The sequence below is a fragment of the Channa argus genome, chromosome 11, assembly GCF_033026475.1.
Source record: "Channa argus isolate prfri chromosome 11, Channa argus male v1.0, whole genome shotgun sequence".
Classification (NCBI taxonomy): Eukaryota; Metazoa; Chordata; class Actinopteri; order Anabantiformes; family Channidae; genus Channa; species Channa argus.
The window spans coordinates 26,528,292-26,546,726 of record NC_090207.1 but is presented as its reverse complement, the minus strand read 5'-3'; the positions used below and the strand labels follow the sequence as shown (position 1 = coordinate 26,546,726).

Sequence of the window (18,435 nt, the reverse complement as noted above, 5' to 3'; positions counted from 1 at the left end):
GAACAGGAGAAGGATAGGATTTATAGCCTGGATGTAGTGTCAAGGTATATTACAAAATATGGTTGATAACTGTGTGGTTTACAAGGCAGGTTGGTGTCTTGCTGACAATGAAGGGGACATTTGGGCAGCAAAAAAATTTTAAAGATGCAACAAAGATCAACGTTTGTTCAACCGGAAAGAAGCTTAAAATCTTAAAATCAGGCCAATTAACACACATAACCAAACCCTCAGAAAAAGCCTTGCTCTTACACAAGCACACACACACACACTTCACTGTTCTTGCTAACAGCTGGAGAGAGACAAAGGACTAGAGTAGAGAAAACTGTTTTAATATCAGTAGTTACATAATGTATGTAACTTCCACACCCAAATGTTTTTTTCACTTGGCAAACAACTAACACTGATTCAAGTGACATTAATTGAGGCAATTTATCACACCTCTGTCTGCAGACACAGACAGATTTACAGTACGTTCTTCATTTATGTCGTAGTACTCCACCATCCAGGGACACAGACTTTGATGTGGAAAACTGGTGCCACCAATAAGCGTGAGAAAGGTCATAAAATGACACTCAGTGAAATAATGATCCTTTCAACTTTTCGCTTTCATACAGCCTACTAAACTGGAGCTTTCCTAAAACGGCCTGCAGAGTATTTAAATCGAAAACTGGCTTGATGCAGTGTGTACACTGAAAATAGAGCTCTGGTTGAAATGCTGTTATGTCTGTACCCAAACATGTGGCGGCAGTGCTGCTGCATTTTACTATTAAAAGCAGTCAAACTGCTTTATGTGGAAGGACAAAGAAGTTGGATTAGCTTTAGCAGTTTTCTGAGGCAGGCTTGGCTTTCCGTCCTCCAGCATGCTCACATATACCAATGGAATGTAACCAGGTGGTTGGTCACTGTGCAGCAGCATGATTTAGTTCACTTGGACATAATGAACTAGATACTGTATAAAAGTGATTATAGAGCCTGGGCATTTACTGGACCTGTGATCAATGCAAAAATCTGCATGACAACAAGATGGGACAGTTACCATCCTACGGATTTCTGTTGCTGAAAAGCTTAAAATGGAGTCAGGCAAGCAGATTTATCCTCATCAATCCCATCACGGTGGCTTTCCAATAAATGTACTGCTGAGGTTGAAATGCTATGAAATATAATAGTAATGCTTTTAATTATTGTGCTACCTTCTGGGTTTTTGTCTATGGGCAAAATGTTTTTAGCTCGGAATTATTTCCGTTTTTAGTTTCTAAAACTAGAACACATATGTTAACTTTCCACCTAAGTGTTGTAAAACAGTGACCTCACACTTTCCTGGGAGTAGTCTCAGTAAAAGACCAAGAGTGTTTGGTCCTAAATTAACTTACAGCATATTTCCTCTGAGATGCTTAAAAAAAATAAAGACCCAGGACCAGATCTAGTCAATAAGGTCTCTCTAAAATGTTCATTCTACATTCATAATCAGATCAAGCTTCAGTATTTTTAAAATAAGTTATTTCCATTTGGCCTGTTGTTCATCTATAAATCACCGATCCAAGATTTTGACCTCAAATTGTTTGCAGGTCACTGTTTTTGCCAACAGCTGGAAGCGGTTTTAATGTGACACGCTCATTTTCATTGACACATGAACCAAATATTTAATCGACTGTCAAAACTGCTGATTACTGATGTTGTGTTGAATGATTGACTTTATGAATGCATCAATAAGCAATTGTCAAAATAATGTTATAAAGAGCTTTATTTAGAAGTTCTATAAAAGCAGAATCAGCACTAAACCATTTCAATATGGCAATGAACCTGATCGAAACATTATAAATGCTAGAAAAACAAGAAAACCCAACAATCAAAAGACAACTGTTGAAGAGTATGGATACAGCAGCTGAGGAGTCAAAGGCACACAGCTGATACTGTGAACCTCATGAGACGTGACCACAGGAAACCTGATATTGTGGCTGCTGTCAATGGTTAACCTAGTCACCCATCACTGATTACAAGGCTCCATGTTTTGACAATAAACAGGCCACAGTAACATAATCTTTAATATTCAAATGAGCAGAATTAAGCTTTTGTGTGTGTCTAATTTCAAGGGGCAGCTCATCAGAGGCATGTGACTGAACTGAGAGCTAAGCCTCCCAGAGAAAGGGGGTTTTCATGGGGTTCATGTACTAAAGGTAATTAGAAGGCGGTGGGGGAGGCATAAAGCCTCTCCCAGATAATAAATAGAGGACATCTAAAGCCCAGAGACAGATTAACATTTAAATGGTGTGAGGTTTAAGTTTGCTGCTTGCAGGAGACTGCAGGGGCAGCCATACTGTACAGAGACAATAGGGCATCAAACGGTGAGCCCATCCTGGGATTAGAATTTAACTATTTTGGTGATTAACTCTAGATGACAGAGGGGTTAAGTCGATTGTGGAAGGAACAAGTGCTTGTAGTGAGTGGAATACCCTCCCTATGCCGTTAACCCTTTTTCAAACAGCTGAGAATTTCTTAAGAAGCCCACAGTGTGACCTAAAGACTTGTGATAAACGCAGCTATCCCACGTATGACTCCTGTTTAATACTCTATATATTTTCAAAAGCCATTATGTGATTACATATTTTGTATAAAACAGCCTACTTATACTACTAAGGTGGAAAAGACAATGTCTGCTCCAAAATGATAGTTACTCTAAGACCATATTTACAGAAAAGCAAAATTATTATACATATATAAAGTAACAATGGCAATAATTAATTGCCAGAGGTGGCAAGTATTTAAGTACATTTACTAGGTGTTTTAAGTACAATTTTAACATTTCAAAAAAAAAAAGAAGAAAAGTTATCTTTTTGGCTTATCCTGTACATTCAGGGTTGCCACAGCGGATCATTAGTCCACATGTTGATTTGGAACAAATTTATTTATTTCTTTATTTAACCCCGGATGCTCTTCCTGATGCGGCCCTCTCCAATTTCTGCCGAGTTTGGAACCGGCACTGCTCAGCTACGGATGGAGAAATGGGCTATTGGGGGTCCAGTGTCTTGCTCGGGAAACCTTCCACATGTGGTTGGGAACTGTGGGGCGCGAACCTCGGACCCTATGGTCAGTAGGCAGCTACTCCAACTGCGATACTGCCACCCATTTACCTTTTCTACATAACCGGAGTATTTTTATTATCTACTACTTCATACTTTGACTTCTTTCCATTACAGAGGTTAGAATTGTACTTTTACGCATCTTTGTGGTTGTGGTTTTCAGATTAATAAAACTACAGTATAATCACGGGAATTTATTAATCCTCGATGTGACATTTACTATTATTAATCACTTATACCTAAACTACTTCATTTTATACTTTTATAATTGTAAAGCAAGGTGGCATCATTTTCAGCTTCAACATCATTGTAACGGAAACATTAATACATTAGTAAATATAATCAAATAATATATTCCAATGATGTGGATTGAGAAACTTTTGAGTACTTCTTTCACAAGAAATATTTTTTTTTTTTAAATGGCAGATTATTTGACTAAATGCTTCAGCTCTTTATAAAATTCTACAACATACTAGTTCAAAGTATACTGACACAAACCGATTCAAACTGCATGTATTACTATTCAAGTTCTCTGTATTCACATTCAAGAGTCCTTTAGACATTTCAGTTTATCTGACACAAAAAACACTGTTGTCAAGGGTGAACTGAGGGGCCGTTCAGCACAAATTTACCTAAAGTCTGAATAAAGAGCTTTTCAGCTGCTAAACCTTTAGAATAAAGCTGTGGGATGCCTCCGTGAAGCCTGAGGGGGGAAAAAAAGGACCCAACAAACTTTTTTACTTTTAACCATTCTCCTCACAAAAGCACAAATGAACTTTCAGCTAAAACTTTATATCTAATCTTAGGAACTAAGTCTGGAGCTTAACATCATCCAACATTAGAGAGAGATCAAATATGGATCATCACCTCCTCAGACAGCCATTTGTCAGACCATGTGCTCCTTCAGAACACCACATTAAAACCATATATTTCACTGGCCACCCTATGTGAAAAAGCCGACTTCCTTCAATAAGGAAAAAAACACAATGGCTCTTAGTTGTCGTCACTCATGCTTATTTGCCAAATCTATCACCCTGTCTTTCAAGTGCATGGCCACCATATAAACTGACGGATTCACACCTATACACACACGTTATCCCTGTGTGTCATGTCCTATTACTCCTCCTCCAGCTGCTGCTTTAAGTATTCTTAAGGATTTCACTTTGTCTGCGGCATGTTTGACCCTGAGCCTGGTAACAATGCTATCATTCAGCATAACGCTTTTGTTAGAACACAAATCTAAACTCAGTGCGGGGTAGATATACAAAAACAGGACACAATAAAATGTGGTAAAAGTAGAAATTTTGTGTAACATTGACATCCTGTACTAAGGATGAATTTACACAAATTACTAAAAGACTTCTTTTTCCTAATATCCCAAGTGGTAAGTTTACAGAAATTTGTCCATGAGATTTTGGTCCCCACACAAATACAATAGAAGTGGAAGGAAATTCATTTCAACATATCTTCCAAGAAACTAGCTGAAGCGGATTTAAAGACACAGATTTACAGAAAAAAAAAATATTTCTCAGATGTGCATTTGGTGTAATGGTGATTACTGAAGCCTATGGACAAACAACCAACTCCTACAACTACATTTCTATACAAGCAAATTATAAATGCAAATACATTTTGGAAGGAATGTAACTGCAAACATATTGTATTTTCTATTAACATTATGAAGATCTAAGTGATAAGCTTAATACATTGACAAAAAAAAATTCTTAGAACTCACTTTTCCAGATTACTGGGGAAAAAAGCCATTTTAAGTCATTTTTTAAATGTATTTTGGAATTTTTTTACTGATGCTCTTCCATAATAGACATTTTCTGTGTATTTAAATGGTTTTTGACTTTACTAATTAAACCAAAGAGGTCTAAAGGAAAACTTCAGTCATTTTCTAAATTCCCCATACAGACACTAAAACTACTCAGCCAGACACACCACTCCAAAATGCATGGCGGAGAAATTTTTCACAAATGCTCTGAATTCGCACAACAGCATGTGCAGTTTACTGACTGTAAAAAATAATAATAAGATGAAGTTACAGACACTAATCATGAGTAGAGACAGTTCATTATTAGTTTTAAAGTCTGGTTAGGGATAGATAAAAATATTATACATTTAGAAAACATTACCAAAGTGAACCTTTTTAAAAAGGGAGAATTTTACTATTTTACACGTGGAAATCAGTTCCATAAGGGCTTCTGTAACTCTGGAGGTACTTTATCACATTTGAGAAAATAACCTTAATGACGTCATTGCCTGCTGACATGATCAGGGTTATCTGAGCTTGGGAAGCTTGGAGGCTACACACGTTCAAAGCCAGTGTTACTGAGAACTGAGACGTTTCAATATGGGAAATTTCGAATTCAAAAAACGTCAAATTAATTTGTGGAAGTATCTACATAATGTGCTTATTATTTTATCATGGTGTATGGATTTTACAGTTTTCAATGGTTCTTGCTTAACTATGTGATAGCAAAATCTGAAACAGATAGATTAATAATTATTATTTTTTTTTTTATTTTGAATGACATTTGACATGCAAGTAATCAGTAAAGCAAATATCTATGATTTTATCCCAAGATAATGAATCTCATTCTCCTCGGGTAATGATAAAGGATGACTTCATAGAACTTTTCTCTCTCTCCCTCTCTGGTGCTGGAACTCCTGATAATGTATCACCCCTATACTCGTTCACCCCCTCCACCCAAAAGGCCTATTGAAGGCTGCATTGTTTCTCGGGGGTCAGCCTAGTTTTCATTCCAAACTTTAGCACAAGCCAGGAAATGCAACTTGAGCATTTTAAGCCCCAGTCAGTGGCATAGACAAACAACACTCTTGTTTCCCAAAGATGATTGAGTCAGATGTACTTCATGTGTAGCTATGAGGAATGACTGTTTCTTGTAACACAAAAGAAACAGAGGCATTTTAGTTTTTTTTTATGATGAAATCGTTAATATGATGAACCAAATCCAAAAACCCCCATGCAGCCTGTTGCTTTTAAGTTTGCTTTTCCATGCTCTGCTACAGGAAGTTGTGCATTTAAACAGTACCCAAATATCACCATCTCTTTGCCCCTCTGAGTGTCATCATGCTGAGAACAGTGATGTATCTCCCTATTGTCCATATCCCACGCAACAAAAGCTGATGTAAAGAGGAAAGCAGCCTTTTGAGGACAAGACCTGCTACTGAAGGGGTTTTCTCTTCAGGTTTTGTCTAAGGCCTTCCATCACAATCATGCCCAGCTGAGACAGGGAGCGGGGGTTGAAGGAATCTGCTGTACCATTCTGCTTGCAGGCACCCACCCGCTCCCCCCCCCCCCCCCCTGCCTCACTATCACAACTCTATTTGCACCAGAAAAGGTAATTTAAAGAGTTTTATTCATAGAAAACTGAAAATAAAAATTGTCAATGAACTATGAAGATAATTGTTGCATTCATTTATTTGGACTGCTGGGCTTTACCATTTTAAAAGAGCTCACTTGTTTTTAAGCAATTTATTCATAGTGCAACAGGTTCTATGACCAGCACCTTTTATTCAGAACCCACACCTTTAATTCAATAGTTTATTTGGCAAAATTAAGAATTTTCATTTAATAAAAGGCTGCAAATCTAAATTTGTAAATGGATAAAAATGTAGTTCCCTATGATTTAAATGGTATAGAAATGCTTGTTCACTGTGTAAATGCCGTTTTGCTTTTAATAGGTTTTATATGATCAAGTTATTCATTCTGTGCCTTAAATGTTTAAAACAGAATATGCTCTTTTGCCTTAACAATACAGGTAAAGCTATATATCAATCACAAATGTTAACCATCACTGCATTTGCCAGTGTCCTGTTGTTCTTTTCATTGTGGCTACAGAACATAAAACATCTGCTTCAATATGCAATACAAACTAGTTCTGGCCCTGAACTACTTTTTAAAAAAAAAAAAAACAGCCAGAACAAGCTGATATGAACCATGTGGTGACTTTTACAGCCAGGTTTTACGATACAGTCTCATACAAAAGTGCTGTTAATGAATGTCGAGGCTCCACTGTATTAACAAGGAAAGGGGAACTTCCCAAAGGGCCAGGAGCATAAACTCCCACTGATATTTCCTATATAGATAAAAAAAAAAATAAAACCACCAAAAAAAAAACATAACACAATAGTGTGAAAGCATTAAGACATGACGCAAATAGCAATTAGAAGTTTAATCCTGTGTGTGTGTGTGTGTGTGTGTGTGTGTGTGTGTGTGTGTGTGTGTGTGTGTGTGTGTGTGTGTGTGTGTGTGTGTGTGTGTGTGTGTGTGTGTGTGTGTACGCATGTTTGTGCTGGGGGGAAGGGTGCAGCAGCAGATGAAACAACACACCCTTACAAGACAAAGATCGGCAACATGATGGACTTGATGGTTTGGTTTGACAAGGACAGGGCTGTGGAAATGGATATGTTTCAGTGAAATTAAGAAAAAGGGAACATGAAGGACTGGAATGAGCAGCTGCTGTTATTGGCTATTTATAGGCAGCATTACTGAGTCATGGGAGTTCCTGACCACCCCCACTGTTACTAATGATCTTCACACAGCTTCTGCCCCCTACATCTGCATTTACACAAACATCCCCTCATGCTCTGTTTACCTCTCGTTCTTTGTTTCAGCTTGTTCCTCACCAAAGATAAATATACACCTTTTCTAAAATTCTTCTTATATCCTACAGAATAAATGTGATGTGTTAATTTGCAACAGCATGAGTGTGGAGTTAACCTTCCTTCAGCAGGAACACAACCAACATGGCTGCTGGCTAAGGGATTAACATAAGGGGGGAGGGGACAGATACAGTAACATGGTTCCTCCACATGCTACACACCAAAGGCCTTGAAGGAAAATATCAAATGAAGGACGTACCACCAGAAATTTCTTTGCCGCCTTTGACTACTTTGTTCCCCATCCCACACACACAGATTTCCTGTTGCGGATTAGTAAATTAAGCAGCAAATGATTTGAATGAACTGTATAATCAATACACAGCGAGTTAAGCACTATGTTTTAAGCTTGAGAAAAGATTACAGTTAAAATTGTTGGAATACAATAGAAAAAAAAAGGGAGCAGTGGGTTAGTGAGAGGCTGGCTATACTGCTTGGGGTGTAGAGTTAAATTACACTTGAGTACTCAATTCACTTTAAAAGCCAAATGAAGTATTTAAAGAACAACCAGCTATAAGAAAATTTGGAAGAGCATAGTCAATAAAGTTCAAGGAAAGATATAAACCATTAATCTAAACAGTATTGTAGTAGACAAACAAGAGAGAAGCAAAGGAAGGTGAAGAAATAGCAATATGTAGACGTACTCTCCAGTTTGTGCTGGTAATGACTGGTCAGCACAATGATTCGCCATCATATCAACACTGCTGACTGTGTACAAAACCTTAGCCACATACCAAAGATCAATGCGAGTGGAGGCACACTGTGCTACACCCCACCACTACTGAGATACATCATTGCGCAACAAAAACAAAGTACTTGAAGATATCGATTACGGGAGAGGCTGTGAGAAGCTGGAATATGATATGCTCATTAAAGCTAGTCTGAAAACCGTTAACTTTGCCAGTACAAAGGGTTAATCCCATCACATGTAACATATCTCAGAGCAATGCTTGTTGCAGCTGCAGAGAGGATCCTGAGAGCAGTAGATATCTGCAACGGACTGGGCTTCTTTTTCTTTTTGTTTTAAAATCCATTCATATTCATTTCAAGGAAATTCATTATTCATTATTTTTCAAATACGCTGAAGAAAGTGATGTTGAGCAACATACCAGTGTAACACAGAAACCAGCCTCCTTAATCGATCACAAAGTGTTAGAAATCAGCAAACACTAGAGTCACCAGAGAGCAGTTAAAACACATTCCCTGGTTGATCACACACAGAGCTCCTCTCCCATTTACAAATGCAGTAACCACCTCCGATAGCCTCTCTTACCTTCCCATGTATCCATTTCATGCTCCTCCCAGTCTGCCTGGACCCCATTCAAGCATGGATTGGGCTAAAGAGAAAACACTGGGCCCGGTTGCCTCATCACTCACTCTTTCTCACACTCTGTTCTCTCTCTCCCAGCAACCTCTTTCCTCGACAGTCTGCCCCTCACTGACCACAGGCAGAGCTGAGCAGCAACACTGGTCACTTTACTGCTTGGTCACATGACCGCAGAGTTCAGCCCTGGGGTCACGGCTTGGCTTGAGGTCCAATGATAGCTATGGGTTATCTGAGTGGAACTGATAGTCCTATTTTCACTGCCATTGAACAATACTACTCCCCACCACACCCTTTTTAGGCCTCATGCCTGTGGGACATGCACCAAAGTGCATGTTCAGGCAACAACACAGGTTCACGCTCCCAAAATATACAGACATTAACTAATTGAAGCATTTAGTGCAACATGGAAGAAGTTTAAAGCTAAAATTTTGGAAAGGCAATGAGATGGCCCTAAAAATTATTCAACCTGTATGCAGCTGAACTGCTAAGATGATAACCTTCTTATAGGAAACATAATGAGTGAGTGTATAAGTAGAGATGCAATGACAACAGAGTCACAATGAAGGTGGGCTAACAGAATTCACAACTGTTGTACAAGTTCAACTCCGGAGTCTCATCGCTTAGAAAAGGTTAGAGAAAGATAGTGGGCTTGTTTAAAAGTAACTAAACCTTTAAGTTGTCGCTTTTAAGCCAGACCATTATTAATGCGTTTACTTGCAATCAGTAATCTGTTAAGTGTGAAACCTTGTTACTAGAAATCTGTGTTTATGTGCATTCGAAGAGTAACCACATTGATCCTCCACCTCTGACTTATATTGGAAGTCTGCCACACGCATTTGAACTGTATAGTGACAGAAAATGCAGTTTTCCAACTTTTCTTTTTGTGTGTGTTCATGTTGCAGCAGAATGACAGCACAGGGTAAGAGAAGGGAAAAAAGGGGAGAGATGCACAGTTGATCCACACAGGAAGTGCCTTTTTTTTTGTCCTTTCGGTTTATCGCGTGAGTTCAGGGTCGCCACAGCGGATCATTGTCCGCGTGTTGATTTGGCATAGTTGTTACGCCGAATTCCCTTCCTGACGTAACACTCCCCAAATTTCTACTGGGCTTGGACCGGCACTGCACAGCTGGCCGACTGACCCTGTGGTCAGAAAGTCTGCAGGGAAAGTGACTTATTTAGACTTCTACAAGACACTTTGTGTTAGTTACGTTTTCTGTCGGAATGTTTGCAGAATTTGCTTTAAAATTGACGGAGCATCGTTAATGATCCCCATTTTCAATCATGCATTCACTCAGCTGTGTTTTCCTGTCTGCAGCCTTTTGTTACACACACACACGTGCAGTTGGAGAAAGCCAATTAGAAACCTGGTTACATGGCACAGAAATCTGCAATCTGACAGAAATCTACATGGGGAAACCAGGGTTCCCTAATCCCATACCCCGATTTCAGAAAACCAGCTTTCCCGTTTACCTGCCACTTAAGAAAACAGCTTTTCTGAGAAATGTGACTGTAACCTGGTTACTTATGTCCATGTAAAGGCTCTGAAACTTTCCATAACCTTAACCAAGAGATGTGATAGTCTAAAACACCCATAACCAATTTTAATAATACTGTAGTCATAATAACTGGATGTTGTTCTGCATTGTCAGATACTGTATATTGTACACTGTATAACTGTTCCTGTGCATATAAAACCCTATTAACATTTCTAGCCAGCACTGCACATGCTACAGTGCTCAAACATGAATCCCCACAATAAAATATGCAGTAACATAAGAAACTGTATTCCATTAGCCATTGTAATATTAGGTTTCTAACACTTGTTACGAGTTGCCAATAGCAAAAACATCTTTAATTTCTTTTTATTTTAAATTTTTTTACTTGGTCCACAAGACTGAGATATTTTGATAACTAATCATTAGGCAGCGCAATAAATGTCTAAATCACATCGAATACAACCACATGTCCTGGTCTAACTGGTCCTCTTTTTTTTTTTTTTCCATGTTGTCTCTGCATTCCCCTACTGTGAGTCATTCAATAACATCTTAAAAGCAGAGCAACCATCACGTTGATAAGAGATGGCTAATATCAGGAAAATTGGCATTCTAACACCAGAGAACCTGGTTTTAGGTTCTTTTCCTTTTGCTATTAACTCAATTTATTTGATTTTTTTCCCTGTTCGTTAAAACACAATAAGCAATGTCAAGACATTTACTGCTTTAAAAAAAGAACTAGTAAGTAATCAATCACTATGACAATAGAAGGACTATGTCTGAACTGTATATATACACACATGTACTTATTCCAGTTCCACACACTGATGAAGGGTTTAAGTAATCCTGAAACTTCCAGCCTCAAACCTGTGAGAGCTACAGAAATATCTTACCATCTAGTGGCTTCTCTTCTTTCATCCCCTTCAGTGGCTTGGCTTAGGGGACAACAGAGAGAGAAGCATCCAGTCCTGTACTGTAATGCTCTGTATGCAGCAGCCTCCTCTTTACCTGATCCTAACCTCTAACAGCAACAGCACCCCCCCCTCCCTCCACCCTCTTCCCCCCCTGCCCCAAAGGGCCCAACCCCCCATGTGAATGCTAATGACCTGAACCTCCTGAACAAAGTCACATATAAGAAGCTTTTGACATTCAAAGGGAACACCAGAGCCATAGCTGTGAATGTATACAGAGAGAAAACTAAGACATGCTGCCGGGCTGGGGAGGGTTACCAGAAACAGCTATGTAGCTGTCACGCCCGGCAGCTTGGTATGCAGGTAGAAATATGAAGACACGTGTAACCTGTTGGTGTGATCAAAGGGAGCCTCCCTGACTCCCAGTTTACTTTGCACTAATACAACAAGAGTCTGCTGCCATATGTCACTGTGTGAAAGCAAAGGCTTATCGAAGGGACCAGGGCAAGTTGTTGTAATTGTAGGTCTTTTACATCTAAAGGTTCATATTCTGAATAGAGTCAGTCAAAGGTTGTTGGCCGGTCAATTTGGGAACAAAAACTGAGCTACACTCACCCAACCTTACCTGTTACAGGTTGGTCCGCCCATCAGACACTTCCATACTAATACATTTCTTCAACTTCATAGCTCGGATTTCCTCTAAAATTACACAGGGATGGGTCCCAAAAAAAAAAAAGTTGCCCATTCAGCTAGTACACATGGTTCATCAGAAATTAAAGTTTATTTTTAATTATTGAAGGCGATCAGAAAATTTCGCACAAATGTATTTCATCCATTCCCCTCCCACTCCACCATTTGGATACTGATCAGAACATTTGGACGACCTGAATGTGCATTGTTGTGATGCAAGTTTTAGGATTAGGTGTGAATGCCCTTACACTGAAATTGCAGGTAAACATTGTGGATAGGCTTTAATACACAAACCAACAATGTCAAACCCGACACGAACTAATGACTCAAATTTCAAAGTCCTGTGTTTTTTTCCCCCTCACCCACCCACCCATATCTCATTTAATGCCATTTCCACATATCTCTCATAAAAGCAATGCCAGTTGCTAGTAGGTGACCTACTAAACCATGGGCTGATCATCACTGATAACTTGAATTGCATGGTGACACTTAAATCCACTGGTTTTAGCTAAGTACTTGCACATTTACTTAAGTGCACATTTAAATTTATATACATTTGAGTTTTTGAAGAACCTGCCAAATTGTCTGTTAAGGTTTCTGTGCAGCTCTGCATTGACTTCTTAGCATCTCCAGACTTTATGCAAAGAAGCATGTTATGGGTAACCCTGCACTGCATAGGCTGACTGAGAAGCTGATAAACCCAAACTTATATAATTTTAGACTTTGGCTATCAATTGATTTATCACAGCTATATTTGCACTGCTACTTTACTGGCTAAAAATTAACAAACTGCAGAAATAAATACATGTAAATTATGGGTTCTAGGTCTTTTATATAGTACTTTTACACCAGAGAGAATTGACTTAGACATTTTGCCACTCAATTCTTTAATAACAGAATTTTAAAGTTGTAAATATGCTCAATGAACTTATTGTTTTTATTTATAAAATATATTGGCTAGAAAAGTCGCTCAATTATGGCCTGGCCAAAAAAACAACCTTGTTCTGTCTAGGCTCTAATTTACAGGCTTTCCTCTGTAAATAATAGACATGCAGGTTTCGTGAGGATTACAGATAGCTCAGAGCTATGCAAATTAGGTTTCAACAGTTCCTCTAAAAGAGTGGAGTGTGGTTCAAGTAATGTTAAATCCGCACCAGGCAAGCTGAGCATACTAATACAGCACATTTGTCCTTGCATTTACCTTAACTTTCCTGCTTCTTACACACTGCAAACCCAAAATTGTTAGCTGAAATGCCTTTCCCTGCATTTCCCTAAACATTTCAGTAACAAATGGCATTTCTATTGTTTGAGTTCCCCTCCCCCCCCCTTGGACACTGCCACAAACCTCTTCACTTTCAGACAAAGGGCATCACAGAGAAAGAGGAAAAGGCCAAATTGCTCTTGTTCTTCAACTGCTCAAGTGGATTGTGAATTCCCCTAAATTAAGCATGTACCATTTTCCTTAGTGTCAAAGCAGCTACAAATAAATAAATAAATAAACCTAAGCTTTTCAAAGCATTTTCAGATATTCAGCATCATTCTGCAGAGGAAAACATATCACTACTGCCTATATGGTATGTACTTTATGTAACACAGCCACTAGGAATACCCCTATTTTAGGTAGGGATCAGCTGCACACAGACTATAGAGGCTATAGAGTAATAAAATGTGTTGCATCAACCTACTTAAAATGCCATTTCTCTCAGAAATCTGTTGTCTCCACAAATTACTTGACTTTCTAAGGAAGACTGGACTTTTTTTTTTTAATTTTAGTTTTCACTAATAAAGTAAAAATGACTCAACTAATGTCACTATATTTAAATATCAGGGTTCTACACTACATATCAGTTAAGAGCGGCAGCACATTCAGCAACGTAGTCAACACGTTATCCTGACAGTGTTTTCTAAGTCCTCCTCCCCCAAGTTGTCCCCAGGGCAGACAAGATACAGTGTTCTAGTTATTTGGGACCAAAAGGTTCTAGGCCCTTGGCATTCACAGACATTTTTCCCTTAAGAGGTTTTTTTCCTCTCTTTGCATTTGCACTGCTAGTAGGAATTCATTTCTGTATTCTTTTATTGATTTTATGGTGAGTTTGCAGACTTTAACATTTAATAAAATGGTTAAGCTTAAATGTCCTTTGGCGCTAACATACAATTTCTAACTCTGACAACAGCATTTATCTTACAAAATAATGAAAGCTTTTAAAACACTAACCATGAGCCAGAGGTACACTACTGAAATAAGGTCATTTGCCACCTCAAGAATGAAGGCACACATCTGTCTGTCATCGCTGGTACCTCTGCATCATGAAATTTCATCAAATTTATAAGTTTATAATCTTCTAAAACTAAACAGGGTTGATATTTTGTTGCATAAATGCCTCGATCAAAGTTTCCATTTTTACTGCTGCACTGGCTTTTGTTTCCCTGGGAACATAGACCAGACGTTGGTCTCAAGAGGAGGACAGTGGCCTGCTGAGATCACTGGTGTCAGTGCAGATCTCACGGCGCTAAAAATATAAGGTCAAACTTACTAACAAAGTAAGTTTGATTAAATTGACCAAACATGATCATAGCCCTCTCCGAACTGTATTTAGTCAATATCCGACCGATCAGCTAATACATACGAACACGTTTCTTCTTTGAAAAAGGTCCTTTTGGGTCCTCTAATCTGAAAGTACACAGAGATATAGCCTGAATCCACATGGGATCCCCACCACTTAGATATTCCCAGAAACCCTTCAATGCCAGGGCTGTGAAACATCCATCGGAAGTAGTCAGACCCTTGTTGGTGGCCTTAGAGCTGATTCAGCATGATGAATCGGTGGCAGCCTCAGCGGTGATTGACTGTTCAACTAACAAAATGGAGGTGACAAAAGCAATTAAATTACAAATTCAAAAGGGCACAAACTGAAGGCTCTTCCCATTTTTCATTTTCATTTTATCTAAATAGTTACTTCATTTTTACGAATAGATCCTTTAAACTATATAATTGGTTTCACCATATATATTAAAGACTATTACTTTGTCCTTTTAAAAAGGCAGAGCTCAAGAAAACAAAAAGTAGTTCAGTTTGGTTTTACTGAGAGCAACATGTCTTTTAAGACACTGAACACCAACTTAGTTGTTCCCAGTGAGCGTCGGCCAGCTTCATAGCAGCTCCCCCATTGGTGTGCGAGTGTATGTATGATCATGAGGGTGAATGGGTGAATGAGAAGCCTGGAAAAGCGCTTTGAGTCCCGATAGGTGGACGTTGACACAGACACACCTACTTCTTGGACGGCTTTTTTTTTTAATCTGACCCTCTGCAGGGAATTTTGTTCACCAGGGAAATAATTCAGCCACAGGCCTTTTAGCGTTTTTGAGTTCACCAATTTTTTAGCAATTGATTTGGAACTCTAGTTATTCTGGGATGAGCTATTTTAATTTCAGGTCTTTAATACCCGTAAACCTGTCACATGCACATGAGCTCCCAGGATCATTTCTTACTTTTTGCTAAAAACAAATGTCTTATTGCTGCAAAGCACTTTGTGGAGAAATTGGTCTGTGTGGATACCGTGGTTGAATATAACACTATGAATATAACACAGCTGCCCTAAGACAAAGCTCGTGGGCTGCGAGGATTTGGAAAGAAAACAGACACTGACATTTTATCATATCAAGTTCTATTATAGTTGCAGAAACTAGGGTATAATTTAGCTGGGTTTCAAAATTGTATTGACATTTGCACAGGGTACATTTATGTAATTTTATTGTTTCAGGTTAGATGCCACCAGTCATTTACATAAATGCAACTTTACTAAATCTCTCTGCATATCGTATGCATGGTTGAAATATGATATTATCATGGTATCATTTGGGCATTTTCAATCAAGGACGCAGTGTGTTTTAGAGTTAGTTAACTAAAAATAACTGGCAATACAACTAGCGTTTTCAGCCATAAAGAATGTAGATGAGCAGTTGCATCTATATTTTAACTGTTGAATTAATATTTTATTTATTTAAATAGCATCAGTTCATGACAAGAATGATTTCAAGGCATAGCAAGGTAAGATTAAAGAAAAAAAAAACACTCCCTTTGGAAGAAAACTCTGACAGAACCATGCTGAAGGTAGGTGAGCATATTCCTATTTAAATGAAATGCAGAGAAAAAAAGACCGGAGCATCTAAAAGTAAGTTATTCACTAAACTTGTAATGTAGGAGTTAATGATGTAGATGCCCACCAATCCAGTGCTTTTTGTCTGGAGAAAATGCTTTTCTTTTACAAAATAACAATGCTTAAAATAGTCAAAGATACTGGTCCCAAAATCTATTTATATGTAACCCTCGCATGAAAGTACTAATCTGTGTCAGTTTCTGAAGCTGGAGTTGGCCATGTTTGCAAAGTGAAACTACGGTATGTCACAAGAAGGGGAGACTCACCCCTACCTCACTGTTTTTCCAACAGTTCCCAACAGAGAATGTGTAGGTCATGTTATTCTGTGTTCAATTTTTGTTTTCAGCAAGAGTCCTGCATACAAAGTGACTGTCTTCCTGTAAAATACTGTATGACCAGACTGGTTATTTGTACAAGTAATGACAAAGATCTAAGTATAACCATGGGACAATGTGCAGAAGCTTTAGCAAACAGTTTGCTGTCACAAATGATGTGGATCATTTGATATATATTACATGATGAATCAGTAAAATTAAGAAGAGCATGACACCTAACTATGTTTATTTAGTGCTTAACCTCAACCTAACCAGCCCCTCAGGTCTTTGTGCATTACGCTCAGTGTTTTTGTTTGTTTAAGGTGGTGATTAATAAAAATATGAAACTGACCGTCAGATTGGCACCACTGTATAAAGTCTGGTGCAAAAAAATAAAATAAAAAAGGGTAAAATGTCAACAGTAGCCTGCCACTCTATGAGGGGGCACCATTTCCAAAAATTGTTCTGTTGGTCAGAGACAGGGTAGGTTCTCTATGGGTTTTAATATTGCAGGACTTGCTCCATACAAACCTAGAAATGGGATTGTTATGTACACTCACACAATTACATAACTGCATTACATAATGGTGGTTTTGTGGTATAACTATGAAATCAGTTTTGAATTTTAGTGACAAAAATAAGACAATTTAACTTCATTAATATTATTAACTGTGATTTCAAAGTTACAAAATACAGCTAATTTATTATTAGTTTGTAATTTTTCTGTACACATTTTGCTAATGTAGGTTAGCAAAATTCGTAATTTGTATATGAATATAGATATTTTGACCATGTATAAATATCTATAATATACCTCATAAGCACAACCCTAAAACTTGTCTTTTTTTTTTATAAAATGCGTCAGGCCCCCTACGACTTCCTGATACTATTATGTAACACAGCAGAGAGATGTGCAGTGTATTAGCTGTTTTACCAGCAAATTGTTTAACGACCTGTGATGCTTATGGGCTGTGGCAGTAACACACGTCCCCACCAGAGGGCGGTGTCATACAATCACTGAGCTTGAGATTTTCTAAGTCTACAGACAAAGAGCCTGACATGTCAGCAGCATAAACTGACTTGTTCACTCACAAATACCAACAGGCTGAACAAAGCGAAGCAGTGTGTGGCCTGAGAGCCAGGAGCAGCCAATCTATAGATGTGGGCCAGCAGTTTTAATAATGAGGGTGCTGAGGGGGCTCAGAGTCCTAATCGTCTTATCTTCTGCCAAAAACCCATCTTTGATGTTGTTTGGTTTCTGCTAACAGAGGTGGGTTCTCTTACAATTGTAGCTGACTATTCTGGATCAAACTAGAGCTTTGTATCCACCACGTGGGTGTTGTTACACATCTATTTAGAGGACATGATAAACATGGCTCAATGTGACTGTAGTTTATAAGCAAAGTCTAAATCGGTGTCCCAATGTTCATAAAATTAGCTCTACATTTATTCAAATAATGTGATGGAAACTCCTCACAGACATCAAAAGGATGCAGGCAAATCAGGTTTTAAAATATAGTGTCCCAGTGGAGACCCCACCCCGAAGCTCATGCACCCAACCGACATCTTCATGCCGGTTGGGTGCATGATACATACATCATACATCATACAGCAGCTAACGGAAGTTGGGAAAAGATGGGTTTTCCCAACTGTCTGTCTCTTAAATTAAAGTTTAAAACAGTTTACTGATCAGTAAATGAAAATTATAAAATGATATAAATGGTTTTGTTACCTATAACATATCTATACAGCCTATTTATGTAGAATAAAATTACTA

General features: G+C 38.3%; 1 protein-coding gene across 2 annotated transcripts in view; it reads right to left on the bottom strand.

Annotated features, from left to right (window-relative positions):
- Positions 1-18,435, bottom strand: part of nr6a1a (nuclear receptor subfamily 6, group A, member 1a) — an 88,308-nt gene that overhangs the window by 14,917 nt on the left and 54,956 nt on the right. The window contains exon 1 of one of the 2 annotated variants that reach the window (XM_067519975.1): positions 9,040-9,337. The exons of the other annotated variant lie outside the window; for it this stretch is intronic. Coding sequence (XP_067376076.1) covers positions 9,040-9,055 — 16 coding nt within the window. The 5' untranslated portion in view covers positions 9,056-9,337. Of the gene's footprint in view, positions 1-9,039; positions 9,338-18,435 lie in introns of those variants that run through there. 2 annotated transcript variants of the gene reach the window in all.